Raw genomic sequence first — 12658 nt, 5'->3', positions numbered from 1 at the left:
CCCACACACACACACACACACACACACACACATTAAGTTCCTCTGTTACCTTGTTTTTTCTGAATCATCCCTCCCTTTTGTCTCTGCAATCACGAAGCTTTTACATGTTCTGCCTCCCTTTACATCTCTATTCATCTAGCTTTGTCAGATATCTTTGTTCACTATCGCCTTTAAAAGCCCCGGGGTCCACAAAACCCATATGTTTTTATTCCGTTCCCTTTCCAAACTAAATTGTCTGACTCCGCTCCTCGCCTGTAGACTGACTTAGATACAGTAGACTGCAGCGTGTGCCTTAATAGGGAATCACAGCTGTTGTTTAACAGTTAGCAACCAGCGTTAATTTTCTCTCCGTGCGTGTATGTGTGTGCATTTGCAGGAGCATGACACCTGTCTACCCCCTAATGGAGACTACAGTGGCAGCAGTGTGGTCCTGGTTAACCCTTTCTGCCAGGAGACCCTCTTCATCAACAGAGACAAAGCTTCTGCCATCTAGAGACAGAAAACGAGAGACACTGTTGGATTCTTCTCTCCTACTCCCCCTGCTGTTGTTGTCTATTTTATATATGTGGTAAATATTCAGAGACTTTGACTTTATACTGTATATTATAAACACAAAGAGCAACCTGAAAGGAGAGTGATGTAAACAGACACTATTTACTATGAGGATGCACCTGCATATTTTTCTGATGTACATTTTCTACAAAAAAGGCTTAATTGTGATAAAAGGTTTTTATTGTCTTTATAAAATACAGAGTATATGTGGTTTTGTTTCTTTACAGTGGCTTGATGGTGAGTGCACTGTGGATGTTGCCACACGAAATCTGCTTTAGAGAGAGAAACGTGCTATCAAAGCATTTAAGCTGTTCTTTGTAATTTTATTTTTCCTTTTAAAATCAATCCCAAAATACTTATAGCCTGTTGAACTTGAATATAGCACCTAAAATATGTACTTGCAAAATACTGTATATGAAATCAGGGTCTGTATTTATCAAACTTCTAAGAAAGCTACGAATGCCATCAAGTTTGAGAACTGAAATGTGAGAGTGATAACCGTCATGGACAACTCTCAATTGATCACATGATTAATTGTATGTATGCTCAGGGCAGGATTGGCCAATCGGAGACAAGGATTTAACCTACATCTGCCCCATTGTTCATTCTTTAGAAAACATCCTTATATTTTCCTCAATGATATATTAGTATGCATATGTGATATTGATTTTTTTTTAAAGTTCTTTTTCTTTGTGTAAAATCCTTTTTAGTATCTCCAGTAGCAATTAAAATCTGAAGGACAATATTCTCATATTTTTATAATATACAATATTTTTTATATAATAATAATGATATGTAATAATATATTTTATTTATAGAGCGACAGAAAAGAACAAAAAATAAAATCTGAAATTAAAAGCAGGTTGAAAAAGGTTACAAGTACAGGATATACTGTATATGTACTGTGTATAAGGATTAGATAATAGGATATGGGATGAAATATAAACAAAAAGATAACAACTGGAGGAAGAAAGAAATGTGCTGATGCTAGAGAAGGTACATAAGAGACAACATAATATAATAAGAATAATTTAGTACCACACTAACAAGTGCAGACAATGAAGATGCATGGAAAGTGGCTGCAAAACAATATGAGAGCCAGTTTGTTGTTTGCATCCTATCATATGCAAATGGTAGTCTAAACCTACCTGATTATGACTTAGAGTTAGCATATTTTTCATCATGGATGATGATATTGTCACTTTAAAACACGACACAGAAGGTGTGTGTTAAGCTGCGTCTCTGTACTGAAATTTTCTAGGCTGAAGGTCACCTCTTTTATCCAATTTAAAAGGACCTCTCCTTAAGTTAAGAGCATTTTAAGTCATAAAATAACTGATTAATTGGTTTTATTGTTAAGTTTGAAAGAAGGAGTAAAAGTGAAGGACTTTAAGTTTTATTTCTCAGCAGTTTGATAAATACGAGCCCAGATTTTAATGGTTAATTGGAGTGGACTATTTGGATGATATGGGGTCTACATCTTGCAGTTATGAATGATGGTGCATCTGTCAGTCAAATGGAGCTGACTTAAAATGGCTTTCGCCCTCATGTGTCACCAGCTTCTCTTAGGAGGGACCACATAGATGTCTTAATTCTTTATGTTGGCCCTTTATATATCAGTATGTGTATGTGTGAATGTCTCGTTCATGCATGTAAGCATACTGTGTGAGTGTGCAGTAGCGTGTGTAAGGGTGGACGAATGAGTTGAAACGTGCTGCCCCCTTAACCAAATATCACTGTTACTTTAAGTCAAACAAGACTTTGTATCACTTTCAGCGTTTGATCTGTTTCTCGGTGTGTGTCTGTTTGTGTGTGTGACCCTGTATGTTTGTCTTTCTGTCTGTCTGTCTCTTGTCTGTATCGTGGAGTGGCTACTGGTTATAGCCCAGTTTGAGAAAGATTTTCTCAGCACTGTAGGAAACGATTAGACCATCCCTTGCTACTAGAAGTGTCTCCCTCCATAAATAACGTGTTTGTCCATGCAATGCCAACTGTGTTTGTTGAAATGTTGAATGATTGTCAATCAGTTGCTGGACCACATAATATGTGTTAGAGGCTCTCAAAAATCTTGACCAATAAAAACACTGAGACAAAAAATGTATGCTGAATATTTACTGTGAGCACATACAGAGGCGTTTGAATATTTTGTTCAATTATCGAACCTGTGGTCCTTCGATCTTCTGTTTTACTTTGCATTGCTGCAGTTTTATTCAATAATCAATGCTGCCTGCCTCTATTGTCGCTAAAGATTTTCTGCATTGTGCGATGTTGTTCTGAAATCACTGATTCAAGCGGTGGTGGTGAATAACACGGTTAAACATATTGATATTTCCTGCATTGGATGCTCACAGCTGGGCTTGTTGTTTTGCACGCTGAAAAAGTGGATATTTTACAAAACGTTCAGTGGCACGGTGGAGCAGTGTTCAACATTATGTATTTTTTGTACTGTAGTATACACTGTACTTTTTACTGCTGAGCAATAAAACAAACAAAAAACACTGACTATTCTGATTGGTTGACTTCTTCTCTTGAAAACTGAATTTAATCAACAGGCACACTTCCTCATATTTTGCCATGGCTGACTGATTTTGGACAGTTAAGTCCAAAACAGTGATTTCAAGCAATAAACCTACAGTACGTGCGAGTGAGATATCACACCTGTTGGTTATGTAACAAAGCAGAGTAAACAGTCTTGCTGACCACAGCACATCCATTGATGTAGTGAGCTGGAATTTTCTCTTTGTGCTGCATCTGGTCAAGTGACCTCCGGCCCTGGGAACATGACGTCAGTTCATTAATCTGTTTATAAGCCTGCTTTACTGCTGAGGAGAGGCTTGATTTGACGTGAGTGTTTTGTTTTTTTTTACATTTGAAATCACGCAAAACATGACAGTTCAAGTTTTGACAGTTTCTTTTTTGTGCCCCCAAAGAGTTAGAATTACAGCAGTTTAAAGTTTCCTCTATTAAGAATCATTTTTGGAGGTTATATCCAGTCAAAATAAGTTGTGTAAACAGCTCAGTTTGTCTTTTAAACTCTATCGATTTAGAGTTCCTGATTCACCCTCCTGCTTTCTAGACAGACTGTGTACATGTATCCAGTCCACTCAGGGGTGTTTTTCTTCTCTAACTAAATTATTATGTTATTGCATTAATCTGGCCTTAAAATTAAACAAAGCATTGCTTTTACTTACAGGCCTATTCAAAAACTAAATCCTGTCAGTTTTGTTTTGAGATCCATATGACAGCTCAAGACATTTCAACTCACCAAAAATGAGAAAACAAAACTTACATACGACAGCTGGTCATACATGTTTTTAGATTTGATGGTTAATGATTTTAAGTGGAAGCAAAGTGCCCTGCTGGAAGGGGATTTCCCACAACCTGGTAACCCAAAGGTTGTTATTACTAATGAATGGCTGGATTAACCTCCTAGGAGGCCCAGGGGCAAATGTTTGTTGTTCAGTCCCTGTGGAGCCCCCACAACACTATAGCTTCACTATTTCTCCAGGCACTCAGAAACCAACCAGTACTCTACAGTTGAAATGATGAGTTTACTGACAGAATGTGTTTGGGAACAATTTTGATAAATGATTAAAATTATAAGTAAGTTTTTCAGCAAAATGCCAAAAATTCAATGGTACCGACATCTAAAATCTGAGTATTTTTTGGTTTTCCCGGTTTTTTATATATAGCAAACTCAACATCTATAAGTGAATAACCCCTGAACAATCAAGTGATTACTGATTATCAAAGAAAAATAATTATCATATGTATCGGCAATGAAAATAATCGCTGATTGCTGACTTAAAGTTCTCTTATGATGGTAATAATACTACTTTGCCCTAGATTTTCTGTGTGTTAATTACTTGACGCAAAACAATGGAGGCCATTTGGTAAAACAACTTCAAAACACATGAGCACAATATGAAGTGGAACTATGTGGGCCTTAAAACTAGATTTAGACACAGATACCCTATTCAAGACCTGGTCCACAGGACAGAGGAGGGTGGACGCACCATAGAACCTGGGGCTCTGGGGCCCCTTGGCCAGTTGGTTGTCTAGCCTTGTATTTATGGTTTATTACCAATCTGTAAAGCATAAGTAAATGATTTATTTACCATTAATAAAACCATGAATTGCAGTTTATAAATTAGCCTTTATAAATGGTGTGTTATCAGAAAGTGGTACCAAGTTAAATTTAAGTTTTTCATTTCATTTTAAATGTTAAATTAAAATACAATAAAAAAAACAAAGTTAATTTAAACCAGCTAACATTGCGACTTTTATTTTTTTGTGTAAGGCTCATTCTATATCCGGTTCGGGGTAGAAGTCTTTCCGGGTAACGGTACAGATTTGTCAAATAGCCCGTGCATGGCATGGTTGACAGGATAGCTAACGATTCGGTTAGGGAACTAGGGTGGACACTTTTATCAGCCTGAAAAAGAAGTTAAACTGCCAGAATAAGGAGTAACTCCGTGTCTTCTTCCCGTTTGACCAGCTGTCCAGCACCCTGCGAGAGTGCGTTTTCACATTTGTCATTGCTCGGTTAGCTAACTACTTAACATTACTCTTTGAAAATGGCGGATCTACCACCGGAGAAGAGCCTGGACGATTTCTTTGCCAAGCGGGATAAAAAGAAGAAGAAAGAAAAAGGAAAGGGCAAGGAGTCCGCCGCCGCCGCCACGTCGGCTGTGATGAAAAAGACCAAGAAGGAAAAGGAAAAATCGGCGAAAAACGAGAATCAAGACGCACAGATTGAGAAGGTAACCAACGCCACTCTCCGGTAACTTTTCGCCTCAGCAACGTCTTTTCCACGCAGCAGTGTCGTATCAAATTTTGTATCCCCGTCACAATTTACCCCCTCCTTACATTTAGCCTTCTTGCTGTCAGCTCGCCAACATTTCTCAATTGATTAAGGAAAACCACGGATAGATGCTTCAACATGAGGGTACAACGCCGGTTGCTAGCTAGCATATGGTTTACCCTGGCACACTTTCTGACGGGTAACAAAATTCAGCATAGCACGTCTTTTGTGCTTTTCTTTCCACCCTTATGTTTATGTGAGCGATCTGTTAAAGTCGGTCAATGACGTAACATCACATTTTAAGACCATAAATGTAGCTATCACCCTGACGCTGGCCTTGTGTTTGCATGGAAGCTGTCATACCCCTATTTTGAATCGTGGCTTTCCAGCTAGGCCAAGCCGCCATTTGTCACAATTTTTTTTTTCTTTACCGGGGTAACACCCTTTTTAGGTTTCAAATCACACGTAGGTATGGATAAGTGACTAAATTAACTTACTGTATCTATCATAAGGTTAAACAGCTTGTCACGCTGGTGTTTAACATTGACCCAACCTGTTATAAACTGTGTAAAAATATCTTGAGAAGAAATTGGCCAGAGTGCAGATGTTTTCCAAAGAAGAGCATTGCCCACCTAAATTGGTATGACATTATCATGTAAATTTATTGCAGTGTTCTTTTGAGTTAATGTTTCCGTCTGCCCAGGAGGACGAGGAATGGAAAGAGTTTGAGCAGAAAGAAGTGGACTACAGCGGGCTGCGGCTCCAAGCTTTACAAATAAGGTGAGAGTGAAATATGTTTTTGGCTGTCATGAGTCCTTGGTCGCACAAGTTCTCTTTTGCATCTCAACCTTGGTGCCATCAATTGGGGGCCAGTACGGACCATGGCCCCTATAACCCATTTCCAACATTTGAACAAATAAGCAGCAATATAGACAACATTTTTAAGAGTTTTAAACTTTCTTGCACACACACATTGCTTTAATGTAGCTACCACTGTGCAGTACCTCAGATGTGATGTTATGGCAGTTTAATTAATCTAATAATAAAGCTATACAAGACTACCATACTATTGAGATTGATTCACAATGCGGGACTTATTGTCATGCACTCACAGTTTATAAACATAATTTGACTGAAAACAATCTGTCAGCAATTCCATATTACCTTCTAAGCTTAAAATATGTACAAAAACTGCCTAAATTTCACCACCCAAGCAAATCAAACAAGCCTAGATAACAATGTCCTACCAAAAATGTTGAGCACCAACAACCAACCTCTAAATATCTAAATTGGACATAAACCCTAAATTCTAAAGCAAATGTGTTGATTACTGCCATTCAGGTGCATTTAAACTACACAAAGTTATTTATCGAGGTGGTATGAATGCAACTGAAAGGCACAAATGGAGACAAATCAGAAGGATATTTGCTCTGTAGGTACTTTGGATTGAGGATAAAATGTGTTTGCTCTAGTTAAACTTGGTTATGTTTAGTTAGTTTTTAGTTATAAGACTAGATGAATGGATATAGGCAGAAAGGAAATCCAGACCAAACTGAAAAGATTTGGTCTGGAGGAGGAATGTTATCTCCTCCAGACCAAATCTTTTCAGTTCTCACTGAGAACATATAAGCTGCTAAACTGCGTACTATTTAGTTGATTAACCCTGAAGGTCAGTTATATCTGCCACCTCAAAATTTCCACTGTCCCTGACTGGAGGCACCAGTGCATCTCATCTGTGCTCAACTGCCCGTCTGGTTGTTTTGCAGTGATGAGAAAGAGGAAGAGGAGTATGAGAAAGAGGAGGTTGGTGAGGATGGAGAGATCATTCTGGTCAGTGGGGACAAAGTGTCGGGACCCTGGAACAAATCTGGAGCTGCTCCCCCTCCTCCTCCACCTGTGGGTGAGTAAACCAACTTCAGCCCCCATTTCTTTTACAAACTTCAGTCCAACAAAAGGTCTAAGGAATTAACAAGGGTTTTAAAAAGGGAAAATATAGCTGTTTTGAAAAGTTCAAACTGTAACACTTGTATCTAAACTTCTGATTATTAAGGGTTATATAATTTTTAATTTTAATAAGGATCCAGAAAATCTAGTTTTCTTGTCTAATTGATGTTATCTCTGTGCTTTCAGAGGATGAAGAGGTGCCTGAGGCGAAGCCTGCTGGCGTATATCGCCCTCCAGGGGCTCGGCTGACCACTAACAAACGAAGCCACACCCAGGGACCTCCAGAGATCTTCAGCGACGCACAGTTCCCCTCTCTACTGGCCACTGCCAAGCATGTGGAGACACGCAAGTAAGTGAAGTTCAAGTGATAATATTTTGTTTAACATGTATTTTTGCGTGGTTGAGGTCTTGCTGGATGCAAACATTTTATTTTCATAGTCAATCTGTCTATTAAATTAATCTTTTTGATTAATTGTTTAGTGTATAACATGTCAGAAAAATGCAAATTGCAATTTCTCCAAGAAGTCCAAGGTGAAATCTTCATATTGTTTTATATCTGAAGATATACAGTTTATAATGAGATAAAATGCTCACATTTAAGTATGTGAAATCAGACACTTTTGACTGTTTCTTGATGACTTAGAAGATTGGTTGATAATTGTGGGCAATTCATTTTCTGTCAGATTAACTCACCAGTTGTTTCAACACTAAATGTATACATGTCTGTCTTTTAGGGACAGAGAAATGGAGAAGACCTTTGAAGTTGTGAAACACAGGAACCGTGGTAGAGAGGAGACCGGTGGCGCTTCTATGCAGCACTTGCAACTTGACAACCAGTACGCCATCCTTGGGGATAAGTAGAGCCGCTCCCCTCCGTCCCCAGGCCCCTCCAGCACGGTCATGCCCAGCCCCTTGAAGGAAGCTGAACTCCAGCTGTGTGGACTGCAGTCCTGACAGAGCTCACGCTGCCACCATCACCACACTGGTTACTCACACAAACACACAGCCCTGTATACACACACACACACACACAGACACACACACACACACACACACACACACACACACACACACACACACACACACACACACATATATATGCATTCATACACAGTAGTACCACTGCAGCACATACACATACAGTCACACTCCCTTTAAATAGATCACTAATACACTTCACATACATTTGGTTGGCAAACCTGAGGGACTGCATCTGAAGGGGCTGTTGAAAGATGGAATAATTGAAAAGGAATTAGAAAAATACACCCAAACGTACAACACTGCAGCAGCAACAAAAGATGACGTAGTTGTCCTTTGTGGATTGTACTCAGAGCAGCAGTTGTATGGCGCAACTTCTCTCTGGACTTCAACTTGCTTCAATAAAGCCACAGAGGATCGAAGAAGACTTTAGGCAAGATGATTTTACAAACTTCTGTGAAAATATCTATTTTTTTGCAAGATCGCTATAACCCAATCGCACACGGTTATTTTCGGGTGTGTTTTTGAGTTGCGGTTGGGGCTTCGGGAGTGGGGAAACTACCTCAGCGGCATAGCTGGTGGTGACCATGTGGACTGAGCTTTTTTCCGCTGTGGTGGTGAACGGGGCAAACACCAACCCCCCCACATACAAGCTGGCCATCAGGCTCTTTGATTTAAAAACTTGAAGCTTTGTTTTTTTCCTTCATGATGATGATGATGATGATGATGACACTCTGCAAAGATCTATGGACAAGAAGTAATAGGTTGTGGTCCTCATTTAGAATTTCTATATTAAGTGGCCTTACTGATAGAGAGAAACTGCTTTGTCATCTAAAGAGAACTTTGCTTGTTGTCTCACGGGCTGTTGCCTGCCTCTGGATCTCACCACTTTGTGAAAAAAACATACAAAAGGAAAAAATCCCTCTGTTCAAGAATGTAGTGCTGTTGTAGTTTGCCTGATGATTACAACTACTAACTGTCTTTCATATCCAGTGTTTGACTTTGCTGCCCTCACTTTATTTTGGTATCTTTAGACATCAGCAAAAGAGTAATTAAAGCTTGTTCCTAATCCGAAACCATTCTTTTGGTAACAAATGCTTTACTGTGGTTTGAAAGAAGTTGTCACACATGTTACAATGCCGACAGAAAACCACTTTTAAAGCGTATTTGTTGAGGTTGTTTGCCCAGATTGTCGTAAAGTGGTACATTTCACCTCCAGTTTTAAGACCGACCTTTTTTAACAAGGCTTTTCCTCCTTGAGTATCATACTGTCTCAGCCCTCATTGCAGCCTCTTAGAACAGGTAGTTTGTGCATAACTTAATTTCCAGAGAGTTACAGCAACTGCTGGTCTGTATATACAAACTGTCACCAAACCAACAGAGTACTATCCACTTTTAAAACAGTGGTACACCCAGTTAAAATCAAATGGGTTTTTACTACAAGCATAGTTATGTTTAGAAAGGTGAAGAAGAACTGGATTTATGTTCTATGTATCTGTCCTTTCCATAAAAGATGTCAGGGAGTGTTGATCCCTGCTGGGACACTGTGGGTGGACATAGATAATATTTGTGATGAAAAGAGAAGAGCCTAACACAAAAAATAAAGTGATCCTTGTGAATTAAATCTTGTCTGAATCTTTAAAGTTAAAAAAATTGGGGATTTCTATACAGTGACTTTTTCCATAAAACGTGGTGTTTATTTGTAAACTGAAGACTTGTCAACCTGCTATCTCTCCCATAGTCACTTCCTTTATTCTGGTGATTTCTCATTTTGTCAGAGTAGGTGTTACTTTATCCACAATTTTTCCAAGTTGAGTTCCAAGTCTTTTGGAGAAAAAAATATTTCAAATTACCCTATACCAAGCATATTGACAAATAAAAGAAACTTTTCTCACACAATGGACTTAAATGTTTATTTGAAGGAGGCAGTAGCATCAGCAGAGTAAATAGATGGTCATGTCTGCCATCAGTTGAGCCCTTCTGCTGTGTCTATCCATCATTGCTTTTCCTGAAAAGATAGGATGACCAACATTTAAAATATATAATGTCAAATCTAAATAAATTAGTTATTAATTACAACACAATCTCTTCCTCATTATTTTTTTCCAGATGTTTTTTTTTTTTTTTTTACTTGCATCATCATACCAAATGCCTATTTTGATGTGTTCTGAATAGCTTCTTACCTGAATCACATTTCCATCAGGTGATGGAGATGGAAAACCATCAGAATTTCCAAGATGACTCCAAACGACGATCTGAAGGGAAAGAATAAATTATTTAAGGAACTCACTGTAATTTGTGAGTAATCTGATAAATATGAAACATATTCTTCCAAAATATGTGATTATTCTATATGACAACATGTAATCTCTAATTTAACACACTTTACATTACGGAGTTTGTATTATCAAAATTGAAAATGCTGTCAACGATCTAATCCAACTTCATCCTAATCAATGTGGAACTCTGCAGAGGATGAATTCTAAGACTGGTCTGAAAGGTATTATTTAATTTACAAAAAATAAATATATCCATTAAGGGGTGGTACTGATGAATATGTTCATTAATGATTATTTGTTTTGCTTATAAGACATAAAAAGCCTGTAAGCCTATTAAAATACCATTATAATTTACCACATCCCAATGTAACCTCTTTGAAGGAAATCTGACCAATAGTCCAGTTATTCAATTTACTATGGCATATTACAAAACAGAAAAAAGAATCTTTAATATTTAAAAAAGCGGGAACCAGCAAATGTTAGGCAAAAAGATTATTCGATTATCAAAATGGTCACCAATTAATTTTCTGTTGATCGACTAATTGACTAGTTGTTGCAGCTCTACAGTTCCACTTCCATCTTAGATCAACATCCTCCTGTTTTTACTCTCGCCGGCCACAGGGTGGCACTGGAGCACACAGAGCAATCATCCATGCAGCGCTTGTTCAGGTTGTAAAAGGCTTGGATTGGCGGGCTCAAAAACTTGCTTATTGTAAAATAAGCAAAGCAAATGAACAAAAACAGCTACAACGCTGAAGAGGACGGTACAGGCAACAAGTTTGAGAACAGGTCAAAAGATAACAGCTGGCCTTCGTTGGAGGCTAATTGTGGAGCTTATCTTGATGCTAGCTAGCCCGGCTAGTAGCAACAATCAACTCACCTGTGCAACCAGGTAAATTACTTTACTTTAACTATTGCGACCTTGTGAATTTACTTGCCAACTCGGGATATGTAGCCGTAAATGACAGCTAAGGCTAGCCCAGTTTGTGAGCTCAGCAGTCTGTAAATAAACTATTAAATAATAAAAACATTATGTTTAACCTCCCAAGACCCGAACTCTATTCTTTGCTATTTAGGCTGATTGGGACCTGAGAAAAATGATGTCCAGATATGAGGACATTAGTTTTAAATTTCGATTACTGAGTGGCAGTATAATATCCTCATATGTGGTCACCAGGCCCTTGTTGAGAAAAAGTTAGTATTGTGGTTTAGAGAACCCAAAATGTGAGGTCCACATATGTGGACGCCAGGTCCTAGGAGGTTAACGCATTTTCCAGAAGCAGTATTTTTCTGATCTGTTAATAGAAAAATAAAGCCCTTTGAAAGAAACAGCAGTAGTATGATTGATTCTGTAGGGCTTTGCCGATTTATTTATTGATTCTTTAAAAATTTAGAAATAAAATTTATTTCTACTTGACTTTTTTTATGTTACAATCAGTCCCCTCAGTGATCTTTTGGACCAGTTCTGTCTCGTAAATTACTTTCAAATAAAATCAGTATCTCCTGCTGCCACTTACTACAGGTGTGGGATCAGTCTTCTTAGTCGGCGCTGTGTCCCCGTTAGGCCACTGAAATTGAAATACATAGCACTTGATTTAAAAACAAATAATAATGCCAAAGCAGTTGCAAAATACTTGGTGTTTGCACAATGTCCTTTTGCCCTTTTGTTTATTCTATTTCTGCAATGTCATTGACATTGGATTTCAAACCTTGCAGCAAATCAATCAATCAATCAATCAATCAATAATGGTCCAACTTATTCAGTCATTCTAAGAAAAAATGCACATTGAAATTTTTAATTTAAGATTTCAGAGTCGCTAAATTTATCTGTTCGTTGAGAGAAAGACTACACTAAATAACCTCTGAAAGACTCATGTATTCTAGTATGTATTCAGTCTTTTACGTAACACATATTAAGTTAGAAGCAAAGTACTTTCTTCTACAGATCAGAGCCAGAATAATACATCGGAGAATTACACATAACCCATAACCCACAGAGTAATAGCACTGATAATTATTTTTAATCAGTTAAATGTTTATTTGAAGGAGGCAGTAGCATCAGCAGAGTAAATAGATGGTCATGTCTGCCATCAGTTGAGCC

At 38.1% G+C, this 12658-nt stretch overlaps 2 protein-coding genes and 1 long non-coding RNA gene across 7 annotated transcripts in view; 2 read left to right on the top strand and 1 right to left on the bottom strand.

Annotated features, from left to right (window-relative positions):
• tmem108 (transmembrane protein 108) overlaps positions 1-3054 on the top strand; it is a 45743-nt gene extending 42689 nt beyond the window's left edge. For all 3 annotated transcript variants that reach the window (XM_023395044.2, XM_087170690.1, XM_023395045.2), the window contains exon 5: positions 377-3054. In XM_023395044.2, the coding sequence (XP_023250812.1) occupies positions 377-493 (117 nt within the window). In that variant the 3' untranslated portion in view covers positions 494-3054. The remainder of the gene's footprint in view (positions 1-376) is intronic.
• Positions 3055-4881: 1827 nt separating this feature from the next.
• cdv3 (carnitine deficiency-associated gene expressed in ventricle 3) lies at positions 4882-9902 on the top strand. Of its 2 annotated transcripts, none has more exons than XM_023395048.2 (5): positions 4882-5315; positions 6060-6136; positions 7123-7256; positions 7487-7649; positions 8035-9902. In XM_023395048.2, exons 1-5 carry the CDS (start codon positions 5130-5132, stop codon positions 8159-8161), a joined length of 687 nt encoding a protein of 228 aa, XP_023250816.1. In that variant the 5' UTR covers positions 4882-5129; the 3' UTR covers positions 8162-9902. The 2 variants fall into 2 exon arrangements, with proteins under 2 accessions (XP_023250816.1, XP_023250817.1); XM_023395049.2 differs by having other exon boundaries at positions 4883-5315; positions 6063-6136.
• Positions 9903-10177: 275 nt separating this feature from the next.
• Positions 10178-12658, bottom strand: part of LOC111645750 (uncharacterized) — a 4377-nt gene continuing 1896 nt past the window's right edge. The window contains exons 2-4 of one of the 2 annotated variants that reach the window (XR_002759892.2): positions 12075-12125; positions 10462-10533; positions 10178-10286 (exon numbers count right to left, since the gene is read on the bottom strand). This is a non-coding gene — a long non-coding RNA (uncharacterized LOC111645750). The remainder of the gene's footprint in view (positions 10287-10461; positions 10534-12074; positions 12126-12658) is intronic. The other variant, XR_015436369.1, reaches the window with a different exon arrangement.

The sequence above is a fragment of the Seriola lalandi genome, unplaced genomic scaffold, assembly GCF_002814215.2.
Source record: "Seriola lalandi dorsalis isolate HSWRI2012SDOR001 ecotype SW California unplaced genomic scaffold, Sedor1 jcf7180002054956, whole genome shotgun sequence".
In the NCBI taxonomy this organism is placed as follows: Eukaryota; Metazoa; Chordata; class Actinopteri; order Carangiformes; family Carangidae; genus Seriola; species Seriola lalandi.
This window is presented reverse-complemented; position numbering and strand designations above follow the sequence as displayed.